At 62.0% G+C, this 26,494-nt stretch overlaps 1 protein-coding gene across 1 annotated transcript in view; it reads right to left on the reverse strand.

Moving 5' to 3' along the window:
- Positions 1-535: 535 nt before the first annotated feature.
- Positions 536-26,494, reverse strand: part of HCN2 (hyperpolarization activated cyclic nucleotide gated potassium and sodium channel 2) — a 32,354-nt gene continuing 6,395 nt past the window's right edge. Inside the window, 7 exon segments of the mRNA XM_021676739.2 lie at positions 536-1,212; positions 2,477-2,641; positions 2,831-3,071; positions 6,673-6,819; positions 10,713-10,931; positions 13,166-13,327; positions 15,243-15,666. Of these exon segments, the coding sequence (XP_021532414.2) occupies positions 536-1,212; positions 2,477-2,641; positions 2,831-3,071; positions 6,673-6,819; positions 10,713-10,931; positions 13,166-13,327; positions 15,243-15,666 (2,035 nt within the window).

Genomic DNA, 26,494 nt, shown 5'->3' on the forward strand with positions numbered 1-26,494 from the left:
GCGCAGCCAGCACGGCCCGCCCCTCGGTGCCAGTGCTGGAGGGAGCCGGGCTGCTGCTCCCGGAGGTCACCGCGGGACGCCAGGTGACGGGGCTGGGCCGGTTATTGCGTGAGCGCGATGGGGGCAGCGGGAAGCCAGCGGGCCAAGTATTGCACTTAGAAAACAATCCTCGTCGGACAGCGGGGCAGCTTGGGGGGTGTGGGGGGAGCGCCACAGCCGGCTCCTCTCGGTCACTGGGCTGCCCCGTCCATTTTACAGCTAGGGAAACTGAGGCACCGAGGTGAAGGGAGCCCCCTCGCACGCGAGGCCGCCGCCGGGGGCAGGACCGATGGGGGTGGGCGCAGGGCGATGAGGGGGGGACGGCCGGGGGCGCAGAGGGGGCTGCCCCACCAGCCCATCCGTCCGACTACAGCTACCTACGTCTGTCTATGGCTTCTGGGCAGGCTGGCGGCCGGGGCAGCGCAATGGCATGGCTTTGGTCTGGATGACGGCCCCGCCCCCGGCCCGCCTGGGCGCGTGGGGCGGTGGGCAAGGGTCACAAGTTGGACGAGAGGCGCGAGCGCGCGGAGTCCTGGGGGTCCAGGCCACCGGCGGGGCCGGGCGAGGCCGAGTCCCTGCGGTCCGGGCTGGGTGCAGCGGCCCTGGCGGCGGGCGTGGGCCCCAGGCGCGGCGTGGAGCTGCTGGCCGGACGCGCAGAGGCCGCAGGGCCGGGCGCTCCGTGGGGCAGCGAGGGCTGCGAGGCGGACAGTGGGCGCGACGCGCGGCTCAGACGGCGCGCAGGCAGGGCGGGCCCGGCGAGGGGGGCGGCGGGGGAGCCGCCGTAGGGCGAGGTCCGCGGTGCCCGGGGGCTGGCGGGTGCGCCTGGGGAGCTGGCGGGGGGCGGGGGCCCCGGCGAGGCGGCGGCAGGTGCGGGCCCCGGGGGCGGACGGCGCACCAGGCGCGGAGAGCCCAGCGCTAGCGGCCCCACGAGCGGCCGAGCCACCTGCGGGCAGAAGCTCATGGCCACGGCCTGCTGCAGCGTGGCGATGGCGGAGGTGACCTGCGGCGGGGGCGGCGGCGGGAAGAGGCCCACGCGCTGGCCCAGCTCGGCCTGCTGCACCATCTCCCGGTCGTACTTGACGATCTCCTGGATGATGGCGTTCTCCTGGTTGTTGAACACGCCCGAGTTGAGGTCATGCTGCACCTTGTGCAGGAGGATGGAGTTCTTCTTGCCTGCGGGAGAGACGGGGTCAGCACGTGCATAGGGAGCGCCTGCTGCATACAGCAACCAGGCAGGCATCTAGCACCTGCTGTATACAATAAGCACACATGTCACAGCTCCTGCCCACAATATGGATACTGAGTACCTGCTGTATATAGGCCGAGCACCTCCTATGCACAGCCAGCATGCATAGAAAAAGCAGGTATTTAATGCCTGCTGTGTGCGTGGAGCAGGTATCACTATATACCAAGGATGCATGTGTACCATCTGTATACACCGATTATGTAATTAGTGCCTCCAGTGTGCAACAGGTATACACCTGTCCGTACACAGCAAGTGCTGAGTGCCTGCTGTATACACCAGGGATAACCTAAACACCCATACCCACTATATAGAGCGACTTGTGGAGTGCTTCTTACTGTACACTGGGGAGCTCCCTGGTACCTCTCCATCGCACCTGTCCAGCACTTCGGCCATGGTCTTCATTTCCATTCCCACAACAGCAGCACGCGCCACCATCTCCCTGCCGCCTGCATCCAGTCATCAGGGCTCTGCCCTTCCCTGCCCTGGAGACTGCCACAGCCCCCCACCCCACCCCCAGGATACCAGGTCCTCCACCCACCTAGAACCCTACCCCTGAGGCTCCTACTTTAGTCTAAACTCTCCTCACCACCCAGTGGCCCCCTGTGTGTCTGACCCCACCTGCCTCCCCAGATTCCTCCTCTAGGCTTCCCTGTTTCTGGACTCCAGGCCTCCTCCCCACCCTAGGGCCTTGGGATCTGCTATGTCCACTCTGGGAACGCACCTTCCCTCTATCCGCATGGCATCGCCTACTCACCCTGTTCTCCACGGTGCATTCCCAACTCAGGGAAACCCACTGGACCCACCTCCCCTGCTGGCACACAGCCCAGTGTGTGCGATTTGACCACCAGTCCATAAGCCTCCCTGGGAGTCCGCGTCGGCCTCCTGCTCTGACCCCTGCACCCCCAGCACACAGCAGGTGCTCGGCAGACATTTGCCAAATGAGCCTTAGGCACAAGTGCGCACACCCCGTGCATCCCCTTCCTTTGGAAATACACTATGTGGCCTCACCCCCATCCTACTGCACCCGGGTAGGACGACAGGTCAGAAAATGAGCCTGTAAACCGAAAGGAAACCCAGGAGTGGCTAGCCACGCCCCTCAGGCCTTGATCACGCCCCGACCCCACCCCTCAGGCCTTGGCCACGCCCCACCCTGACCCTAGCCACGCCCCCTCCCGCGCCCGTCCTGCTCACCGATGCGGTCCAGGCGGTCGATGGCTACCGTCTCGAAGGCGCGCCGCATCATGGGGTACTCCTCCAGCACCTCGTTGAAGTTGTCCACGCTCAGCGAATAGAGGCGGCAGTAGGTGTCGGCCCGCACGCTCGCCGTGCGCCGGCCCCGCGTGAGCAGGCAGATCTCTGCGCGTGGCGGGCAGGGGGTCCTCAGCGGCGGGACCCCCGCCCTGCCCAGGCACACGGCCCGGCCTCTGCACTTCGCCCACCGCGGGCCCTTCCACCCCGGTGTCCCTGGTGCTCGCCCCGCCCCCCCCCACAGCCCCCTGGCTCTGCGCCCCGCAGGGGGCACGCACCCCCTTCCCCCCGACTCACCCCCGAAGTAGGAGCCGTCGGAGAGCTTCATCTCCTTGTTGCCCTTGGTGAGCACGCTGACCACGCCGTGCTGGATGAAGTACATCTTCTTCCCGATGGTGCCCTCACGGATGATGTAGTCACCCGGCTGGAACACCTCGAACTTGAGTTTGGTCAGCATGGCCGTCACGAAGTTGGGGTCGGCGTTGGCGAACAGTGGCATGGAGGCCACCAGCTTCCGGCAGTTGAAGTTGACAATCTCCTGTGGGTCGGGGGGAGGCGGGGCTGGGTCCAGGCAGACCTCCGAGTCCCCCCTCACCTGCCTTTGGGGTCCCACCTCTTGGGCTCCACTTTGTCTGTGACATGGGCTCGGCCCGCAGCGGACAGAGCTGCTGCCTCCAGGAACGAGAGAAAGAAAACACGCTCACTGCTCCTTCCCTAAGTGACGCCGCGCTGGCGACACCAGCCAACAGAATGGGACGTGGAGGGGCAACTGCAGACGTGCCGATTGCAAGGGGCGCAGCAGGGGGGTGGCACTAACGCCTGTAATCCCAGCATTTTGGGAGGCTGAGGCAGGACTGCTTGACCCCAGGAGCTCTAGACCAGCCTGGGCAACATAGTGAGACCCCCGCCCCCATACAAAAAGAAAAAAAAACCAGGCATGGTGGTGGGTGCCTGTAGTCTCAGCTACTCAGGAGGCTGAGGTGGCACGATGGCTTCAGCCCAGGAAGCTGAGGTTGCAGTGAACCCTGGTCCCCACACCACGGCACTCCAGCCTGGTCCGCAGAGTGAGAACCTGTCTCAACGGAAAAAAAAACAAAAAAGGCCAGGCTCGGTGGCTCACGCCTATAACCCCAGAACTTTGGGGGGCCAAGGCAGGTGGATCGCCTGAGGTCAGGAGTTTGAAAACAGCTTGACCAACATGGAGAAACACTGTGTCTACTAAAAATACAAAAAATTAGCCAGGTGTGGTGGCCCACACCTGTAATCCCAGCTACTTGAGAGACTGAGGCAGGAGAATCGCTTGAACCCAGGAGGCAGAGGTTGTGGTGAGCCGAGATCACGCCGTTGCACTCCAGCCTGGGCGACAAAAGCAAGACTGTGTCTCAAAAAACAAAACAAAACAAAACCCCACAGCATTAAGGTTAGACCGGAGGAGCAGGATCTTGAAGCAATCCACACACTGAGCTCACAGCAGCTCCATCCCCACAGCCAAAAGGCGGAGGAGCGTGCCTGGAATCCCAGCTACTCCGGAGGCTGAGGCATGAGAGTCTCGAACTCGGTAGGCGGAGGTTGCAGTGAGCCAAGACTGTGCCACTGCACTCCAGCCTGGGCAACAGAGCAAGACTCTATCACACACACACACACACACACACACACACACACACAAATCAGTGGAAAACTGCAACATAACGGACCTTGGTCAAATGAGCAGGTGATTTTTTAAAAATCAACGTGAAAGCCAAGGGCCGTAGTAAGATGAATGAGTGGAGGTGGAAGTCAGAGTGAGCTCCCTGAGCAAGGCTCTGTTGCCCAGCCTGGAATTTTAGCATAAGGTGAAACTGACCCCGCCCCCCACCGAGTCACAGGGTGAAGAGGGGTGTTCAGCCCTACAGCAGATAGACATGAACGTGGCCTCACCCTGTACCACCAGTTCCAGAGGATCCCCAAGGATCTAAAAGTAAAAAATGAAACCGGGCCGGGCACGGTGGCTCATGCCTGTAATCCCAGCACTTTGGGAGGCCGAGGCGGGTGGATCACCTGCAGTCAGGAGTTTGAGACCAGCCTGGCCAACATGGTGAAACCCCATCTCTACTAAAAATAAAAAAAATTAGCTGGGCGTGGTGGGGCACGCCTGCTGTAGTCCCAGCTACTTGGGAGGCTGAGGCAGGAGAATCACTTGAACCCAGGAGGCAGAGGTTGTGGTGAGCTGAGATCGCGCCGCTGCACTCCAGCCTGGGCAACAAGAACAAAACTTCGCCTCAAAAAAAAGAGAAAGACGGTATGGAACCCCACATACCGACTGTGTATAGTAGGCACACATGGTACAACTCCTGTATACATCAAGAACTTATTCAGCACCTACTGTGTACAGAAAACATGCATAAAACACCCGCTGGACACAGCATCAAAAACTTGCCCAGAAAATACGATCCTAAGTTAAAAGGCAAATGGCCGGCCGGGTGCAGTGGCCTGTCATCCCAGCAGTTTGGGAGGCCGAGGCGGGTGGATCACTTGAAGTCAGGAGTTCGAGACCAGCCTGGCTAACACGGTGAAAACCTGTTTCTGCTAAAAATACAAAAGTAGCCGGGTGCGGTGGTGCATGCTTGTAATCACAGCCATTGCGCTGGGCAGGCTGAGAACGTTCTGGAGCTGGTTGTGGTGACCACTCTGTTAATACTAAAAGCCACTGAATGTTATGCTCTCTGCGGTCTGTGAGTTACGTCTCCACAAATGAATGAAGATCGCAGTCATCAAATGCAATTAAACATTTTTGCAAAGCAAACCGCAGTGCATGCCCCCTGGGAGGCAGCGCGTGTAAATGCCCCCCCAGAAGCATTCCTAGGACCGAGGCGCCATCTCCAGACCCCCACTGAGGGCCCCCCAGTACCCCCTTCCCTAGGCCCCCGCTCCGAGGGCCCCCCCAGCACCCCCTTCCCTAGGCCCCCGCTCCCTGAGGGCCCCCAGCACCCCCTCCCCTAGGCCCCTACTCCCTGAGGGCCCCCAGCACCCCCTCCCCTAGGTCCCCGTTCCGAGGGCCCCCCAGCACCCCCTTCCCTAGGCCCTCGCTCCCTGAGGGACCCCTCCAGCACCCCCTTCCCTAGGCCCCCGCTCCCTGAGGGCCCCCCTCCTTAGGCCTGGACCCCTGGGGCTTCCTCTCCCTAGGCCCCCTCCCCGAGGGCGGGACCTCCAAGCACCCGGCAGGGGACGCAGCTGGTGCTCAGTAACTGCTCGATGCCTGTCACGGGTGGAACCACATCTCCCAGAAAGACGGGCTGACGGGCCGACCCCGGGTCCTGTGAATGGGGCCTCATCATTAAACAGGGTCTTTGTGGATGTGACCCAGTTAAGGAGAGGCCAGGAGGAATCGGGGGGCCCTGATCCAGCGACTGACGAATTTACAGGAAGAGACAGAGAGACAGAGACACACGGGAGGGTGGGGGGGCTGCGAGCAGGTGCAGACTGCAAGCCGAGGGCACCTGGGCCGCACATGGGAGAGGCAGGAAGGACCCTCCCAGGGGCTGCGGAGGGCGCTCGGCCCGGCCCACACTTTGATTTGGGGCCTGCGGCCTCCAGGAGGAGGGAGGCTGAGCCTCTGCCGCTCTGAGCCACTCAGCCTTGGGTGTTTGTTCCTGCGGCCCGGGGAACCTGCCCAGGGTCACCCAGGCTACAGGGGCAGAGCTGGGAATTACACCCGCTCCTCCGCAGCCTGAGCGCCCCCAGGGCCCAGCGCTCAGCAGTGCGGCTCCTCCCTCCCCGCCCTGTCTGGCACACGGCGCAGGTATGCTGAGGGCAGCGGGAGGTAACACGGGGCGGCGGGGGTCTCGGGGGTGCAGAGGCTCACGGAGGGGTGCCTGGGGCGGGGAGGGGTGCCTGGGGCGGGGAGGGGTGCCTGGGGCGGGGAGGGGTGCCTGGGGCGGGGAGGGGTGCCTGGGGCGGGGAGGGGTGCTGGGGGGGAGGGGTGCTGGGGGGAGGGGTGCTGGGGGGGAGGGGTGCCGGGGGCGGGGAGGGTGGGTGCGTGCGCAGGCCCAGCTCACGTCCCTCCTGCCGTAGCCGAGGCACCGCGTCTCCCTCCGGGACCGGCTCCTGGGTGCCAGGAGAGGGAGGCCGCCCCGTGCCCGCCCGCCCGGCGCCCGCCTCACCTCCCGCAGCGGCCCGTTGAGCTCGCCCAGGATGCTGTCCTCGTCGAACATCTTGCCCTGGTAGCGGTGCTCGTAGTAATCGTGGATCTTCTGGCGGAAGTCGGCCGGCAGCTTGTGGAAGGACATGTACTGCTCCACCTGCTTGTACTGTGAGGGGGCAAGGCTGGGTCAGACGCCGCCCTCGGGCCACGGCTGGGAGATGCGGGCACCTGCCGTGGGTCAGACGCCACCCCCGGGCCACAGATGGGAGACACGGGCACCTGCCGTGGGTCAGACGCCACCCCCGGGCCTCAGATGGGAGACACAGGCACCTGCCGTGGGTCAGACGCCACCCCCGGGCCACAGATGGGAGACACGGACACCTGCCGTGGGTCAGACGCCACCCCCCGGCCTCAGATGGGAGACACGGGCACCTGCCGTGGGTCAGACGCCACCCCCGGGCCACAGATGGGAGACTCGGGCACCTGCCGTGGGTCAGACGCCACCCCCGGGCCATGGCTGGGAGACACGGGCACCTGCCGTGGGTCAGACATCGCCCTTGGCTGGAAGCAGGAGACAGGCCTTCGTACCTGCTTGTACTGTGGGGACTGGCGGGGACAGGGCTGGGTCAGACACAGCCCCTGCCTGCAGCAGGAAGTCAGGCTCCACCCTACCCAGGGGCTTCCAGCTTCAACAACAGCAAATAAAGAGGCTTCCATTTAAACCACAGTTGAATTCACTTCCATGATAAACCCAATTTTTCTTCTCAGAGACAGGGTCTTGCGCTGTTGCCCAGGCTGGAGTGCAGCGGCACAATGACAGCTCACCGAAGCCGCCACCTCCCGGCTCAAGGGATCCTCCCACCTCAGCCTCCTAGCAGGGAACACAGGTGTGTGCCACCACGCCTGGCTGATTTTTGGTAGAGATGAGGTCTTCCCATATTGCCCAGGCTGCTCTTGAACTCCTGGGCTCAAACGATCCTCCCACCTTGGCCTCCGAAAGTGCCGAGATTACAGGTATGAGCCACCTTGCCCAGCCAACTCAAATCTTTTTTTTTGAGGAGTCTTGCTCTTAACACCTAGAAATCTGGAGTGCAATGGCACGGTCTCGGCTCACTGCAACCTCCGCCTCCCGGGTTCGAGCGAGTCTCCTGCCTCAGCCTCCAGAGTGGCTGGGACTACAGGCACCCACCACTACACCCGGCTAATTTTTCTACTTTTAGTAGAAACAGGGTTTCGGCCGGGCGCGGTGGCTCATGCCTGTAATCCAAGCACTTTAAGAGGCCTGACTAACATGGTGAAACCGTGTCTTTACTATTAAAAAAAAAAAAAAAGAAAGAAAGAAAGAAAGAAACAGGGTTTCACCATGTTGACCAGGCTGGTCTCCAACTCCTGACCTCAGGTGATCCACCTGCCTTGGCCTCCCAAAGTGCTGGGATTACAGGCGTGAGCTACCGTGCCTGGCCTGATTCAATTCTTAATTAAAATTCTGTATAACTGATATTGATATCGTAAATAATACTTCTAAAATAGTATTAAATTTAATTCTCAGGGGCAGGGTTGGAGGATAAAGTTCAGGATCTCCATTTAAAGTTGAATTGCAGGCTGGGCGCGGTGGCTCATGCTTGTAATCCCAGCAGTTTGGGAGGCCAAGGCGGGTAGATCACGAGGTCAGGAGTTCAAGACCAGCCTGGCCAACATGGCGAAATCCCATCTCTAACAAAAATACAAAAATTAGTCGGGTGTGGTGGTGGACGCCTGTAATCCCAGCTACTCAGGAGGCTGAGGCAGGAGAATCGCTTGAACCCAGGAGGTGGAGATTGCAGTGAGCCAAGATCGCGCCACTGCACTCCAGCCTGGGTGACACAGCGAGACTCCGTCAAAAAATATATACATATAAAACATTATCCGGGATGGTGACGGGCACCTGTAATCCCTTGAACCTGGGAGGCAGAGGCTGCAGTGAGTTGAGATTGTGCGTGGGCATCAAAGGGACAGTCCGTCTCAAAAAATAAATATATAAGTAAATAGAAATGAAGTTGGATTACAGAAAAATAAGAATAATGTTTAGTGTAAGTATATCCCTTATAATATTTAAAATATACTAAGAAAACTTATTTGATGTTTCTCTGAAATTTCGTAACTAGGTGTCCTGAATTTTTAGTTGATATTTCTCTGAAATTCGTATGTAACAGTGTTCTGAATTTTTTATTTGATGTTTCTCTGAAATTTGTTATGTAACTATGTGTCCTGAATTTTTAAAAAATTCTTTTTAGCCTCCAGACTTAAGCGAGCCTCCCACCTCAGTCTCCTGAGTAGCAGGGATTACAGGTGTATGCCCCCGCACCCGGCCAATTTTTTGATTTTTTGTAGAGATGTTGGCCAGACTGGTCTTGAACTCCTGATCTCAAGTGCTCTGCTCATCTCAGCCTCCCTAAGTGCTGAGATTACAGGCGGGAGCCACCGTGTCCAGCCTACCTGGCAACCCCACCCGTGGGGAATGGGTGGGCGCCTGACTCTTTGAGAGGAGGGACCAGGCACCCTGACACACAGAACCTCTTTCTCAGGGCCTCCAACCCTGCAGGCGCTCTGACCCCCTTCCCTGATGATCTTTCTAGAAACCCTCGGGTCAGCCCCTCCCGAGCAGGCTGGGTGGGGGTGCCAGGCCCTGCCGTCCCCAGGACGGTGCCACCCGGGGGCTCCAGCCTCACTTCCGACCCAGTGCTGCCCGGCCGCAGCTGCCCTGAGCTCAGCGGACCCCGTGACGGCGGGCGGGTGGTGGCACCAGCTTATGTTTGGGTGTGAGGCCCGTGGCTTCCGGACAGCCGGGCGACTGGCATGGGGCCCAGCTGACCCGGCCGACCCTGCCAGCCACTGCCAAGGGGGGCACGTGGCTCCCAGCCAGGAACAGCCAGCCGGGCCGCATGCTGGACAGACAGGGCTGCCTCACAGAGGGAAACTGAGGCACAGAGAGGAGCACAGGGCCCAATCCCCACCTCCCTCCACTCGCCACGGCGGAGTCCAGGATTAGCCCGGTGGTCACTACAGGCCAGAGGCCGCGGCGGGGCAGACCTGCTCTCCCTGAAGCCTGGCCCCAACTGCCGGCCACTGGCGTGTCCTCAAGTGACCCCAAACCCCTCAGACCCCACCGGGCCCCTTCCCCACCCAGCCTAGAGACCCCCAGGTGGGCCCTCCTCCTGCAATGCACGTCTCTGCTGCTCTGGCTCCAGGTCCCCAGCACCATCTTCTGCCCCAGGAGCTTCCTGATGTCCGAGGACTGGCCCTGCCCTGACACCAGCTCAGCCTCTTCCTGCCCAGCCAGCGTCCCTTCCCCAGCTCCTCCTTCACACCCATCTCCAGGCTTCGGACCTCCCTCCCCTTCATAGGCTCAGCCCACCGTCTGCAGAGGGGTTTCGGTTCCTCCTCCTAACCACAGCCACAGACCCCCTAGGGTCCCCCCTCCCAACCATGTTGCCTCCGCCCTGAGCATGCCACTTGCAGCTGATGGAGGGCCGGCTCTGCCTCCCCACTCAGACCCCAGGGCCGGACCCGCCTCCCCTCTCAGACCCCAGGACGGAACCCGCCTCCCCTCTCAGACCCCAGGGTGGAACCCGCCTCCCCTCTCAGACCCCAGGGCGGGACCCGACTCCCCTCTCAGACCCCAGGGAGGGACCTGCCTTCCCTCTCAGACCCCAGGGTTGGCTCTGCCTCCTCCCTCAGAACCCAGGGTGGGGCCTGCCTCCTGTCTCAGATCCCAAGGCTAGGCCTGCCTCCCCCCTCAGACCCCAGGACGGGACCTGCCTCCCCCCTCAGACCCCAGGGCCGGACCTGCCTCCCCCCTCAGACCCCAGGGCCGGACCTGCCTCCCCCCTCAGACCCCAGGGCGGGACCTGCCTCCCCCCTCAGACCCCAAGGCTAGACCTGCCTCCCCCATCAGACCCCAGGGCCAGGCCTGCCTCCCCCCCTCAGACCCTAGGACAGGATGTGTCTTCCCCTCTCAGACCCCAGGGCGGGACCTGCCTCCCCCATCAGACCCCAGGCCAGTGCCCGCCTTTCTCAGACCTTCTCCTGGTACTGGCGCCGTGAAGAGTCCAGCGACTGGATGAGGGCGGTGGCATGGCCGATGAACATGGCGTAGCAGGTGGCGCCCACGATCATGCTGAGCATGGTCAGCCAGATGTCCGTCATGCTCTCGGGCGCCTGCCGGCCGTACCCGATGCACAGCATGTGGCTCATGGCCTTGAAGAGCGCAAAGGAGTACAGCTCGCTCCACGAGTGGTTCTGCAAGGGCACCAGGAAGGGCGGCAGTGGGCAGCTGCTCACGCCCCGGGACGCCCCCCACCGTCCCCGAGGGCCCACTGCCCGTCCTCTCCCAGGCAATGGAGGTGGTGAGCTCCCCATGCTCAGAGGTAACCAACAGAACCAGAGACCCAGGCAGATGACATGGTTTGCACATTTGTCATGGTGGGTCGGTGGTAGGGCCAGGGCTGATGCTCCCTGCCCACTTTGCTCCTGGGGAAACTGAGACCCCAAGGGCGAGTCTGGACCCCGCCTTTTGCAGCTTCTGAGATCGGAACATCTGTGAGGTGAAGAGGATGTCAAAGTTTCAGGGGGCACCCGAGCCAGACCACAGGGGCAGAGTGGGCAGAGGCACCAGGCTGGCCCAGGAGGTCCTGCCCCACCGAGTCCTCAGCTGACCCGCCCGGGGAAGGGGGGCCGTGGGGCCCTGTTCAGGAAATGGGACCACATGTGCGGGTGAGAGCCAGACAATGAGCCGACTCAGCCTGGGCAGCTGTGCCAGGCTCCGGGAGGGGCGCTGGCGGGCTCTCCCTCTGCAGCTCTGACCCCATCAATGCCCACCTGCTCTGTGTCCAAACCAAACACATCCCAAGTCCCGTATGTGGCCGGAGGCTGGGGCACAGCACTCCCCAGGCGGGGACAAAGGCTCGCTGGGGCGCTAACCTGACTGTGACACCTGATGGCTCCTGTAACTGCTCTTAGCAGGTAGCACATCTCGGCTGAGAAGCACGGGGCATCTGGGCCCGCCTTCATTTATTATTCCTGTTTCTCTCATTTATTTTAATTTATTGATTATTTTCTGAGACAGAGTCTCATTCTGTCGCCCAGCTGGAGTGCAGCGGTGTGATGCTGGCTCACTGCAACCTCTGCCTCCAGGTTCGAGCCATTCTCCCATCTCAGCCTCCCAAGTAGCTGGGATTACAGGTGTGCGCCACCACGCCCGGCTAAATTTCCTGTTTTTAGTAGACACGGGGTTTCACCATATTGGCCAGGCTGGTTTCCAACTCCTGACCTTGTGATCCGTCTGCCTCGGCTTCGCAAAGCAATTACAGGCGTAAACCACTGCGCCTGGCCTATTTATTTTTTTTGAGGCAGTCTGGCTCTGTTACCCAGGCTGGAGTGCAGTGGTGCCATCTCAGCTCACTGCAGCCTCCGCCTCCTGGGTTCAAGCAATTCTCCTGTCTCAGCCTCTCGAGCAGCTGGAATTACAGGCCACGCCACCATGCCTGCCTAATTTTTGTGTTTTTTGGGGTTTGTTTTTGAGACGAAGTCTCGCTCTGTTGCCCACGGTGGGGTGTAGTGGCATGGTCTTGGCTCACTGCAACCTCCATCTCCCAGGCTTAAGCAGTTATCCTACGTCAACCTCCAGGGTAGCTGGGATTACCATGCTTGCTTAATTTTATTTTTAGTAGAGACGGGGTTTCACTGCGCTGGCCAGGCTGTTCAACTCCTGACCTCATGATCCGCCCACCTCGGCCTCCCAAAGCGCTGGGATTACAGGCGGAGCCACCGCACCCGGAGACATAGTCTGGCTCTGTTGCCCAGCCTGGAGTGCCGTGGTGCAATCATGGCTCACTGCAGCCTAAACTTCTGCGCTCAAGGAATCCAACCCCCCCAGTCTCCTGAGCAGCTGGGACCACAAGCGAGCACCACCATGCCTGACTCTTAAATTATTATTTTAAATAAACGTATGCAAATTAGGCTGGGCGCGGTGGCTCATGCCTGTAATCCCAGCGCTTTGGGAGGCCGAGGCGGGCGGATGACGAGGTCAAGAGATCGAGACCATCCTGGCCGACATGGTGAAATCCCATCTCTACTAAAAATACAAAAATGAGCCGGGCACGGTGGTGCACGCCTGTAGTCCCAGCTACTTGGGAGGCTGAGGCAGAGAATCACAGCAACATGGGAGGTGGAGGTTGCAGTGATCCGAGATCGGGCCACTGCGCTCCAGCCTGGACAACAGAGGGAGACTCCATCTCAAAAAAAAACCCAAAAACACAAAGCTCTAAGCAGATGTCTGAGTGACAGAAAAAGCCATAATCACACTCAGCTGTTCTCCATGGACCATCCCAGGCCTGAAAGGCTCAAAGTGGCTGTTTCAGCCCCAGGGGCACTCACGGGGCGTGTGGGGGTTGCAGTTCTGGGTCCTCTCCCCCTCTGTAAGCGGGATAAGGGGCGTAAGGGGCCCGGGACCCCCCGCCAGGCCCCGCGCTCACCACCATGCCGTTGATGGACACCCAGCAGTTGCGCGGGAAGTCCTGCAGCATGGGCACCAGGAACTGCAGGCAGCCGTCCCAGTGGCAGAGCAGCAGCATCATGCTGATGAGGTTGCAGATGCGCATGACCGCGCTGGCCAGGTCATAGGTCATGTGGAAGATCTGCGGGGAGGTGCCGTGAGCCCACCCGCCCGCCGCACCCCCTCCCGCCGCCTCAGTGCCCCAGTCCCACGTGCCCCCGCTGCGGGAGCTCCTGGCCCCGCCCCCCAAATCCACTGTCCCCACCCCAGAACCCCAGCCCGACTCCACGGGCCCCCCCACAGGACTCCCACCCAAAGCCACCACCCCTACCCCAGACCCCCCACCCCACCCTGCGTCCCCGCCTCAGGATCACCACCAAAATCCACAGCTTCCCCTTATCCCTTTTACAGAGCTCCCAGGACCGTGGCCCCAGCCCCCAGGCCCCAGCCTGCAGTGTCCTGGAAGACGTGGGACAGTCGCCAGGTGGCCACGAGTGGTAGACTTAGTCCAGGGACAGGATCGAGGCGGGGTCTGGACTTAGCGGGAGGGAGAGGGGGAGTGGCTTAGCTTTGCTGCTCTGGCCTCAGTTTCCCCAATGCTCAAACAAGACAGAACGAATAAAACTGACATGCGTGTGTCCAAGGGTCCCTGCTGCGCCCCACGGGACCCCACTCTTGGCTCCGCCCACTTCACCCCCATGGCCTTCCTCAACATCCGGGACCCAAGTGCCCAGTGCCCCGTGTGGCCCCGCCCTTGTAGCCAAAGCCGCACCCCTATGGCTGTGGCCCCGCCCCCCCATCGCCACACCTCTGCAGCATCCACCGCCCTGCCCCTGTAGCCCAACTCCTGGCCCTGTGGCTAGGCCCTACCCCTGCAGTACGCTCACAGCCTCACCCATGAAGCCACAGCCCAGCCCACACCTCTCATGGCCCTACCTCTGCAGCCGTGGACGGGAACCTCATCCGCCACCTGGCCTCTGCAGTCTTTCGTGGCCTTGGTCCCACTGCTGTAGCTCTACCACTGCGGACTTGGCCACAGCCAGCACCCCTCAGCCCCACCCCTGCTGCCTGACTCCGCCCAAGCACCCTCACAGCCCCGCCCCTGCTATCTAGGCCCCCATCCCAGAGCTCTTATAACCCCACCCTGCTGTCTTGACCCCGCCCTGCACCATGGTAGCCCCGCCCCAGTAACCTCACAGCCCCGCCCCTGCTGCCTTGAGCTGCCCCAGCATCCACCACTGCAGCTCCGCCCCTGTACCCTCATAGCCCCGCCCTGGCTGCCTTGGTCCCACCCCAGCATCCTTGTAGCCCCGCCCCAGCACCCTCATAGCCCCGCCCCTGCTGCCTTGGCCCCACCCCTGCACCACTGTAGCTCCAGCCAGCACCTCATAGCCCCGACCCCACTGCCTTGGCCCCACCCCAGCACCCTCACAGCTCCACCCCTGCTGGCTTGGCCCCACCCAGGCACCCTGAGAGCCCCGACCCCGCTGGCTTGGCCCCGCCCAGGCACCCTCACAGCTCACCCCTGCCGGCTTGGCCCCGCCCAGGCACCCTCACAGCCCCGCCCCTGCTGCCTTGGCCCCGCCCAGGCACCCTCACAGCCCCGCCCCTGCCGGCTTGGCCCCGCCCAGGCACCCTCACAGCCCCGCTCCTGCTGCCTTGGCCCCATCCACTCTCAGCCCCGCCCCTGCTGCCTTGGCCCCGCCCAGGCACCCTCACAGTCCCGCCCCTGCTGCCTTGGCCCCGCCCAGGCACCCTCACAGCCCCACCCCTGCTGCCTTGACCCCACCCAGGCACCCTCACAGCCCCACCCCTGCTGCCTTGGCCCCACCCAGGCACCCTCACAGCCCCGCCCCTGCTGCCTTGGCCCCGCCCAGGCACCCTCACAGCCCCGCCCCTGCTGCCTTGGCCCCGCCCAGCCACCCTCACAGCCCCGCCCCTGCTGCCTTGGCCCCGCCCAGGCACCCTCACAGCCCCGCCCCTGCTGCCTTGGCCCCGCCCAGGCACCCTCACAGCCCCGCCCCTGCTGCCTTGGCCCCACCCCCACCCCGCCTCACCTCCTCCCACTGGTGGATGTAGCGGATCAGGCGGGACAGGCGCAGCAGCCGCAGGAGGCTGAGGATCTTGGTGAAGCGCACGATGCGCAGGGCGCGCGCCGTCTTGTAGACCTCGGAGTCGATGCCCTTCTCCACGATGAGGAAGATGTAGTCCACGGGGATGGAGGACACGAAGTCCACCACGAACCACGTGCGCAGGTATTTCTTCTTGATCTTCTCGGGGTCCAGGATGATCTCCGTGTTGTCCTCGATCACGATGCCCGTGCGGAAGTTCAGCACCAGGTCCATGAGGAAGAAGGTGTCCGAGACCACGTTGAACACGATCCACGGGGCGGTGGTCTCGTCCTTGAAGAAGGTGATGCCCACTGGGATGATGATGAGATTCCCCACCATGAACAGCAGCATGGTGAAGTCCCAGTAGAACCTGGGGGCGAGGGGCGCCCACACCTCAGGCCAGTGCCTCCCCGGGCGCCTGCAGGACCGGCCCGGGCCCTCCTCCCTGGGGCCACCCAGCCCCGAGAGCCCAACGCCCACTGCGCAGCCCCAGCCCAGGTCCCTTCCTCGGGCCCAGCTCTGACCCCGTGTCCTTGAAGATGCGGGAGACCTCACAAGCCCCAAGAGGTGGCTCAAAATAGATGAAATGCTTCACACGACCAGAGGGGGACCACGTGCCCGGCAGAGGCTGCCGTTAAAATATACGCAGACAGGACAGCGAACCAGCAGAGAGAGGCAGGGGTGTGGAGAGGAGATGGGCGCCGGGGCAGCAGGGCGGCAGAGCAGCGGGCACAGAGGGCAGAGGTGGGCAGCCAGTGTGGGAACCGAACCGTGCTCAGCTCGCGCCGGGAGGTGAGGGCCCCAAACGCCTTACTGAGAGGTGGAAGCCTCCACCGGGGCCACAGGAAGGCTGAGCCAGGGGAGCACCGGCTGCATCTCCAGAGGAAGTGGGGTCCACGCAGGAGGAGAGAGGAGGAAGTGCGGTCCACGCAGGAGGAGAGAGGGGGAAGTGGGGTCCATGCAGCAGGAGAGAGGGGGAATTGGGGTTCACGCAGGAGGAGACAGGGGTAAGTGGGGTCCACGCAGGAGGAGAGAGGGGGAAGTGGGGTCCATGCAGGAGGACAGAGGGGGAAGTGGGGTCCACGCAGGAGGACAGAGGGGGAAGTGGGGTCCACGCAGGAGGACAGAGGGGGAAGTGGGATCCACGCAGGAGGACAGAGGGGGAAGTGGGGTCCACGCAGGAGGACAGAGGGGGAAGTGGGGTCCACGCAGGAGAGAGGGAGAAGTGGGGTCCACGCAGGAGAACAGAGGGGAAGTGGGGTCCATGCAGGAGGACAGAGGGGGAAGTGGGGTCGACGCAGGAGGAGAGAGGGGGAAGTGGGGTCCACGCAGGAGGAGAGAGGGAGAAGTGGGGTCCACGCAGGAGGACAGAGGGGGAAGTGGGGTCCATGCAGGAGGACAGAGGCAGAAGTGGGGTCCACGCAGGAGAACAGAGGGGAAGTGGGGTCCACGCAGGAGGAGAGAGGGGGAAGTGGGGTCGACGCAGGAGGAGGGAGGGGGAAGTGGGGTCGACGCAGGAGGAGAGAGGGGGAAGTGGGGTCCACGCAGGAGGACAGAGGGGGAAGTGGGGTCGACGCAGGAGGAGGGAGGGGGAAGTGGGGTCGACGCAGGAGGAGAGAGGGGGAAGTGCGGTCCACGCAGGAGGACAGAGGGGGAAGTGGGGTCCACGCAGCAGGAGAGAGGGGGAAGTGGAGTCCACGCAGGAGGACAGAGGGGGAAGTGGGGTCCACGCAGGAGGACAGAGGGAGAAGTGGGGTCCACGCAGGAGAACAGAGGGGAAGTGGGGTCCACGCAGGAGGAGAGAGGGGGAAGTGGGGTCGACGCAGGAGGAGGGAGGGGGAAGTGGGGTCGACGCAGGAGGAGAGAGGGGGAAGTGGGGTCCACGCAGGAGGACAGAGGGGGAAGTGGGGTCCATGCAGGAGGACAGAGGGGGAAGTGGGGTCCACGCAGGAGGACAGAGGGGGAAGTGGGGTCCACGCAGGAGGACAGAGGGGGAAGTGGGATCCACGCAGGAGGACAGAGGGGGAAGTGGGGTCCACGCAGGAGGACAGAGGGGGAAGTGGGGTCCACGCAGGAGAGAGGGAGAAGTGGGGTCCACGCAGGAGAACAGAGGGGAAGTGGGGTCCATGCAGGAGGACAGAGGGGGAAGTGGGGTCGACGCAGGAGGAGAGAGGGGGAAGTGGGGTCCACGCAGGAGGAGAGAGGGAGAAGTGGGGTCCACGCAGGAGGACAGAGGGGGAAGTGGGGTCCATGCAGGAGGACAGAGGCAGAAGTGGGGTCCACGCAGGAGAACAGAGGGGAAGTGGGGTCCACGCAGGAGGAGAGAGGGGGAAGTGGGGTCGACGCAGGAGGAGGGAGGGGGAAGTGGGGTCGACGCAGGAGGAGAGAGGGGGAAGTGGGGTCCACGCAGGAGGAGAGAGGGGGAAGTGCGGTCCACGCAGGAGGACAGAGGGGGAAGTGGGGTCCACGCAGCAGGAGAGAGGGGGAAGTGGAGTCCACGCAGGAGGACAGAGGGGGAAGTGGGGTCCACGCAGGAGGACAGAGGGGGAAGTGGGGTCCACGCAGGAGAGAGGGAGAAGTGGGGTCCACGCAGGAGAACAGAGGGGAAGTGGGGTCCATGCAGGAGGACAGAGGGGGAAGTGGGGTCGACGCAGGAGGAGAGAGGGGGAAGTGGGGTCCACGCAGGAGGAGAGAGGGAGAAGTGGGGTCCACGCAGGAGAACAGAGGGGAAGTGGGGTCCATGCAGGAGGACAGAGGGGGAAGTGGGGTCGACGCAGGAGGACAGAGGGGGAAGTGGGGTCCACGCAGGAGGACAGAGGGGGAAGTGGGGTCCATGCAGGAGGACAGAGGGGGAAGTGGGGTCCACGCAGGAGGACAGAGGGGGAAGTGGGGTCCACGCAGGAGGACAGAGGGGGAAGTGGGATCCACGCAGGAGGACAGAGGGGGAAGTGGGGTCCACGCAGGAGGACAGAGGGGGAAGTGGGGTCCACGCAGGAGAGAGGGAGAAGTGGGGTCCACGCAGGAGAACAGAGGGGAAGTGGGGTCCATGCAGGAGGACAGAGGGGGAAGTGGGGTCGACGCAGGAGGAGAGAGGGGGAAGTGGGGTCCACGCAGGAGGAGAGAGGGAGAAGTGGGGTCCACGCAGGAGGACAGAGGGGGAAGTGGGGTCCATGCAGGAGGACAGAGGCAGAAGTGGGGTCCACGCAGGAGAACAGAGGGGAAGTGGGGTCCACGCAGGAGGAGAGAGGGGGAAGTGGGGTCGACGCAGGAGGAGGGAGGGGGAAGTGGGGTCGACGCAGGAGGAGAGAGGGGGAAGTGGGGTCCATGCAGGAGGACAGAGGGGGAAGTGGGGTCGACGCAGGAGGAGAGAGGGGGAAGTGCGGTCCACGCAGGAGGACAGAGGGGGAAGTGGGGTCCACGCAGCAGGAGAGAGGGGGAAGTGGAGTCCACGCAGGAGGACAGAGGGGGAAGTGGGGTCCACGCAGGAGGACAGAGGGAGAAGTGGGGTCCACGCAGGAGAACAGAGGGGAAGTGGGGTCCACGCAGGAGGAGAGAGGGGGAAGTGGGGTCGACGCAGGAGGAGGGAGGGGGAAGTGGGGTCGACGCAGGAGGAGAGAGGGGGAAGTGGGGTCCACGCAGGAGGAGAGAGGGGGAAGTGGGGTCGACGCAGGAGGAGGGAGGGGGAAGTGGGGTCGACGCAGGAGGAGAGAGGGGGAAGTGCGGTCCACGCAGGAGGACAGAGGGGGAAGTGGGGTCCACGCAGCAGGAGAGAGGGGGAAGTGGAGTCCACGCAGGACAGAGGGGGAAGTGGGGTCCACGCAGGAGGACAGAGGGGGAAGTGGGGTCCACGCAGGAGGACAGAGGGGGAAGTGGGGTCCACGCAGGAGGACAGAGGGGGAAGTGGGGTTCACGCAGGAGGACAGAGGGGGAAGTGGGGTCAACGCAGGAGGAGAGAGGAGGAAGTGGGGTCCACGCAGGAGGACAGAGGGGGAAGTGGGGTCCACGCAGGAGGAGAGAGGGGGAAGTGCGGTCCACGCAGGAGGACAGAGGGGGGAAGTGGGGTCCACGCAGGAGGACAGAGGGAGAAGTGGGGTTCCTTACAGAGGGGGAAGTGGGGTCCATGCAGGAGGACAGAGGGGGAAGTGGGGTCGACGCAGGAGGAGAGAGGAGGAAGTGGGGTCCATGCAGGAGGAGAGAGGAGGAAGTGGGGTCCACACAGGAGGACAGAGGGGGAAGTGGGGTCCACGCAGGAGGAGAGGGGGGAAGTGGGGTCCACGCAGGAGGACAGAGGGAGAAGTGGGGTTCCTTACAGAGGGGGAAGTGGGGTCCATGCAGGAGGACAGAGGGGGAAGTGGGGTCGACGCAGGAGGAGAGAGGGGGAAGTGGGGTCCACGCAGGAGGACAGAGGGGGAAGTGGGGTCCACGCAGGAGGACAGAGGGAGAAGTGGGGTTCCTTACAGAGGGGGAAGTGGGGTCCATGCAGGAGGACAGAGGGGGAAGTGGGGTCGACGCAGGAGGAGAGGGGGGAAGTGGGGTCCACGCAGGAGGACAGAGGGAGAAGTGGGGTTCCTTACAGAGGGGGAAGTGGGGTCCATGCAGGAGGACAGAGGGGGAAGTGGGGTCCATGCAGGAGGACAGAGGGGGAAGTGGGGTCGACGCAGGAGGAGAGAGGGGGAAGTGGGGTCCACGCAGGAGGACAGAGGGGGAAGTGGGGTCCACGCAGGAGGAGAGAGGAGGAAGTGGGGTCCATGCAGGAGGACAGAGGGGGAAGTGGGGTCCACGCAGGAGGAGAGTGGGGAAGTGGGGTCCACGCAGGAGGACAGAGGGAGAAGTGGGGTTCCTTACAGAGGGGGAAGTGGGGTCCATGCAGGAGGACAGAGGGGGAAGTGGGGTCCATGCAGGAGGACAGAGGGGGAAGTGGGGTCGACGCAGGAGGAGAGAGGGGGAAGTGGGGTCCACGCAGGAGGAGAGAGGGGGAAGTGGGGTCCACGCAGGAGGACAGAGGGGGAAGTGGGGTCCACGCAGGAGGACAGAGGGGGAAGTGGGGTCCACGCAGGAGGAGAGAGGGGGAAGTGGGGTCCACGCAGGAGGAGAGAGGGGGAATTGGGGTCCACACAGGAGGAGAGGGGGAAGTGGGGTTCACACAGGAGGAGAGAGGGGGAAGTGGGGTCTTCACAGGACAGAGAAGGAAGTGGGGTACATGTAGGAGGTGAGAGGAGGAAGTGGGGTGTCCCCGCAGGAAGAGTGAAGCCCCAGCTGAGATGGGGCTGGTCCCACGAGGGAAGGGCCGCGAGGATGGGAGCAATGCTGAGCGGGAGTCGGCACCGTTTGGCAGTCCCACACGATAAACACCCGTGGACAACACTCCAGACGCTGTTTCCACTCCCAGATACCCCCGGCCAGAGTCCAAGTCCCCAAGGCTGACCCCAGAACTCCCCCGGGAAGCTCTGGCAGAAAAGGGCCCGTCCATTCAGGGACACTGATGGCGGGCCAGGCGCGGTGCTGTGAGCGCAGCGTCCGCACAGGAGGTCAGAGAGAGTCAGCAAATGGCCACATGGACAGGTGCCCGGCCCTTCCGCTATCGAGAAAATGCAGATCAAAACCACTCCGAGCCAACACTGGTGGCTCCTTAAAGACACAGAGAATTACCAGCGCTTCCCTCCCGAGTATACACCCGAAGAAATGAAAACAAGGACGTGGAGAGAAGCCCGAGCCGTGGCGTTCACACGGCTTGAGTCACAGCAGCCTCAAGGCGGAGCCAGCCCAGGTGCCCGTCACAGGAGGGAAGGACAAACGCTCCACCCGTGCACGGTGCGGGTGCAGCTGCAGGACGTCACGCTCAGTGAGAGACGTCATTTATTTATTTATTTATTTTCCAAGACAGAGTCTGGCTCTGTCGCCCAGCCTGGAGTGCAATGGCATGATCTCGGCTCACTGCAACGTCTGCCTCCAGGGTTCAAGAGATTCTCCTGCCTCAGCCTGCTGAGTAGCTGGGATTACAGGCGCCCACCACCACGCCTGGCTAATTTTTGTATTTTTAGTAGAGATGGGGTTTCATCATGTTGGCCAGGTCTCCAACTCATGACCTCATGATCCGCCCGCCTCAGCCTCCCAAAATGATGCTGGGATTACAGGCGTGAGCCACCGCACCCGGCTGTGTAATCCCATTTCTCTTTTTTTTTTTTTTTTTTTTTTTTTGAGACAGAGTCTCACTCTATCCCCCAGGCTGGAGTGCAATGGTGCCATCTCGGCTCACTGCAACCTCCACCTCCTGGGTTCTAGCAATTCTCCTGCCTCAGCCTCCCGAAAAACTGGGATTACAGGTGCCAACCACCACGCCTAGCTAATTTTTCTATTTTTAGTAGAGATGGGGTTTCACCATGTTGGCCAGGCTGGTCTCGAACCCCTGACCTCAGGTGATCCGCCCGCCTCAGTCTCCCCAAATGCTCGGATTACAGGCATGAGCCACCTCGCCCAGCTGTTTTTATCCCGTTTCTATGAAACGTCCACGACAGGCCAATCCCGAGAGATAGGAAGGGGATGCATGGGTGCTGGGGGCTGGGGGTTGGAGGGGTGAGGGGCGGGTGTGTGAGAGGTGCAGTTTCTGTCTGGGGAACGAAAAAGGTATCAACCTGGGTAGTGGTGACGATTGTACAACAGCATGAATGGGCTTAATGACACTGATTCTCAGATTTTAAAATAGTTAAGTGGAAAATTGTCTGATAAAGAAGAAGAAAACCAGCTGGGCGCAGTGGCTCACACCTGTAATCCCAGCACTTTAGGAGGCCGAGGTGGCTGGATCACTTGAGTTCAGGAGTTTGAGACCATCCTGGCCAACATGGTGAAACCCCGTCTCTACTAAAAATATAAAAAATAAGCTGGGTGTGGTGGTGTGCGCCTGTAGTCCCGATTGCCTGGGAGGCTGAGGCAGGAGAGTCACTTGCACCCAGGAGGTGGAGGCTGCAGTGAGCCGAGATTGAGCCATGCACTCCAGCCTGGTGACAGAGCGAGATTCAAACAAAAAAAACCACCCCACAACCGAGGGGACCCCTCCCCACCCCTGATCAAGTCATCCGCACCCCAGGCCCAGCCCCCTCCTCATCATGGCCGGGGTCCCCACGCCCTTCCGGAGGACATGCTGAGGGGCTGCAGGGACTCCCCAAAGTCAGCACCAAAACCCCGCAAGCCCCGTCCCCGGCATGGCCGCACAGAGCTGTGTTTCAGGAGCTGAGGAAAGCTGGCTCCTGCCTTCCGGATGGCTCCTCCAGGGAAGAGCTATTAACACCACACCTGCGGGCGACCCAGACGTTCCACTTCGGGGAATTGATCCCGAGGAAATCGTCCAAAAGAGAAAAAAAAAATTAAAAAACGATTTGTACCGAGATGTTCACAGCAGCTTGGTCTGCGAGAGCCAAAGGCTGGAAGGGACCCAGCGTCTAGCGTCCTGGAGGTGTCAGCCAGACCTGGGCTGGCACCCGCCTGCTGGCACTGTGACCTTGGGTGAGTTCCTGGAGACCCTGAGAACCTCAGACTCTTCTTCCGTGCATCAACCCACTAGGGATTCAGCCTGCTTCAAAAGGACACGGGACCATGACGGGGAAGGGCTGAGCCTTTGGGACAACCCAGAAACCATCCAGGCTGGGGACAGAAACCCAGAGAGACTGAGAAAGGCTCACTCAGGCCAGGCACGGTGCCTCATGCCCGAAATCACTCTGGGAGGGTGAGGCAGGAGCACCTCCAGGGCTCAGGAGTTCCAAACCACCAGCCTGGGTGGCAAAGCAAGACCCCCAACTCTTTTAAAAAAAGAGTTTAGGCCGGGCGTGATGGCTCACCCCGTAATCCCAGCACTTTGGGAGGCCAAGGCGAGTGGATCACGAGGTCAGGAGATCGAGACCATCCTGGATAACACGGAGAAACCCCGTCTCTACTAAAAATTGGCCAGGTGTGGAGGCGTGGGCCTGTGGTCCCACCTACTCAGGAGGCTGAGGCAGGAGAGTCACCTGAACCCGGGAGACGGAGGTGGCAGTGAGCCAAGACCACCCCATTGCACTCCAAGCCTAGGCATCAGAGAGAGACTGTCTCCCAAACAGTAACACTTTTAAAAATCAGCTAGGTGTAATGGCACACACTGTGGTGCCAGCTACCTGGGAGGCTGAGGTGGGAGAGTCGCTTGAGCCCAGGAGGATGAGGCTGCAGTGAGCTGAGATCACACCACTGCTCTCCAGCCTGGGCAAGACAGTGAGATCCTGTCTCTACAAAAATTAACTGGTGTGGTGGCGCGCACCTGTGGACCCAGCTACTCGGGAGGCTGAGGTAGGGGGATCACTTGAGCCCAAGAAGTCGAGGCTGCAGTGAGCCAGAACAGCACCATGCACTCCAGCCTGGGCGACAGAGCGGGACTACGTCTCAAAAAAAAAACAGGCCGACGGCTGGGTGTGTGGCTGCGCCTGTAATCCCAGAACTTTGGGAGGCCAAGGCGGGTGGATTACCTGAGGTCAGGAGTTCAAGACCAGCCTGGCCAACCGGGTGAAACCCCATCTTAAAAAATAAAAAATTAAAAAAGATTTTTTTAAAAAGGCTGACTTGATGTTGGGGTGTGGAGGGGTCCCCTCAGAAGCCTGCAGGGTGAAATGAAATCACTAAATGACTCAACATTAATGCCTTCCTTTCCCTGAACCTAGACAGGGTGTGAGGGCTGAGACCCCCAGCCTGATGCATCTGCTCAGCACCGAGAGCCTCAGAGTCCCAGCACCCAGTGGGCCTGAGGCGATGCCGCCACCTGCCTGCCGGGCTCCCTGCCCCTAAGCCCCTGGACTGGTCACTGCGGAGTCCGGCCCCAGGATCGCCCTCTGGACTGAGACCTGCCTCCCACCTTCCAGCACGAGCCTTGGGGCAAAACAAGCAGGAAAGATCAGTCGAGAAGCCCACAGGGCTGAGAAACCTCCCTCCGTGCGTGGGGATAAACACCCAGGGGGACCTGGAAACCTCCAACAGGACCTAGAAATCACCAAGAGGGACCTAGAAACCAAAAGGGGGGACCTAGAAACCCCCAAGGGGAACCTAGAAACCACCAGAAGGACCTAGAAACCGCCAAGAGGACCTAGAAACCACCAGAAGGACCTAGAAACCGCCAAGAGGACCTAGAAACCACCAGAAGGACCTAGAAACCGCCAAGAGGACCTAGAAACCACCATAAGGACCTAGAAACCGCCAAGAGGACCTAGAAACCACCAGGGGGGACCTAGAAACCCCCAAGGGGACCTAGAAACCCCCAAGGGGACCTAGAAACCGGCAAAGGAAAGCTTGGAAACCACCAAGGTGGACCTAGAAACTGCCAAGGGGACCTAGAAACCGCCAAGAGGACCTAGAAATCACCAGAAGGACCTAGAAACAGCCAAGAGGACCTAGAAACCGGCAAAGGAAAACTCGGAAACCACCAAGGCAGACCTAGAAACTGCCAAGGGGACCTAGAAGTCACCAGGAGGACCTAGAAACCACCAAGGGGACCTAGAAATCACCAAGGGACCTAGAAGCCACCAAGGGGAACCTGGAAACGGTTTAAACGGCCTATAACATGAAGGCCTCCTTTCCAGGCGACGATTCATAGAACCAGGCATGTTGGGAGACCCTCTCCTGTCTCTCGCCCTGGGAGGGGAACCAGATCCAGGAGACAGGGCTGAGAGAGAGGACCTGGGGTGGGGCAAGCCGAAAGCCCACTCTCCTCACACTCTGCAGCCTCGTCTGGCAGCCCCGGGCACCCTGTGTCCCCCTTGTCCAGTTCCAGTGCTGAGCAGGGACAGGCCTCCTCAGCTGTCACGAGAACCTCAACGACGTATTTAAAACCCATCCCCAACAGGTAACAGCGAGGCCCCTACGAAGGCCCCTTCCTCGGAAACGTGAAGGTCCCACCGCTTTATCCAGCTCAGCCCCACAGGCAGAGAGGGAGGCCAGCTCCGGAGGCCAGGGATGAGGCTGGGTCCCCGGGGAGACCTTCCAGCCTCGCTCTCACGCCTGGGGGCCGGAGGAAGCCTGGGACCCCCTCCTCCCACGAGGGTGGCTTCAATGGGGCCCCCAGCAGCCAGTACCAGTGTGGGCTGAGCTCTCCTCCAGCAGCTGCCCAGCCATCCTCTCAGCTCAGACAGGGAAACGGAGGCTCCTCCAGTCGTGAGCAGAACAGTGGGATGGGAGCCCCCCCAACCCACCCAGGTCCCCATCACTCTCCTGCCTGAGCTTGGCGTTCTTCCCCTGGAAATTCCCAAAGAGATGGAGGGCCTGTCTCTCCAGGGCCAGATGAAGCTCAGAGCATGAGGCCTCTGACCCTGCTCCCAAACCGCACGAGGCCGTCAGGTCCCCTGGCAACAGAAGGCCCAGGACCCTCCGCCCCTCGGGCACCCGGGGAGGGCTTGCCCTGAGGGTCTTCAGCCCCTGCTGGAACCGGAGTCCCAGGTTGGGGAATGGGCGAGGGCAGCCGGGCCCTCCCCACGGGAGCCCAGACTCAGGCCCGAGGCCGTCCTGGACTTACAGATGGGGCAAATCCGGGAGAGGATTAGGGCCCAGAGGTCGGTGATTAAGGGAGAGCCTGGGACGGGAGATTAGGAGACTGAGCTCTCAGCTGTGGAGTCACAGGCAGATCCGCGGCAGGTGTGAGGGATTAAGACAGGGAGACGCCAAGGGGGAGATAATGGGTTCCAGGTGATCCCAAGGCGGGGCAGACATTCACCGGACTGTGCGGGGCGCGGGGCTCATGACACACAGGCCCCGTCCCGAGACAGACACATGGGATGCCTTGGGGGGTACCATGAGGAGACCAACCTGGAGAGCGCCCGTCAGTCCCAGGCGGGCGGGAGGGCTCCTCGGAGGAGGTGGCGTATGCGTGGATGAGATGGTGCAGGGAGGGCGGGGCCTGCAGAGGGGCAGCAGGTGTGAGGGTGGATATGCCCGGCTCCCTTCTCCGGTGGGGGTGCTGGGACCTCGGGAGCAGGGGACGTGGGTGGACACGACGGGGAGGGCTGGAGCCAGGGAGGCAGAGGGGACGGGGAAGAATGACTGATGTCTGGAGAGGCCCACGCTAGCAGCTGGAAGGCCAGAAAGGGGGCTGGGTAGCGTCTGGCAGGAGACAGGCGGCCAGTGCCATTTGGGTGTGGGCTGAACCGTGGGGTCTGCCCATGGCGGGTGAGGCGAGGCCTGGCCATCGGGAG

Source organism: Aotus nancymaae, unplaced genomic scaffold, assembly GCF_030222135.1.
Source record: "Aotus nancymaae isolate 86718 unplaced genomic scaffold, 86718_ANA_hifiasm-v0.15.2.pri h1tg000124l, whole genome shotgun sequence".
In the NCBI taxonomy this organism is placed as follows: domain Eukaryota; kingdom Metazoa; phylum Chordata; class Mammalia; order Primates; family Aotidae; genus Aotus; species Aotus nancymaae.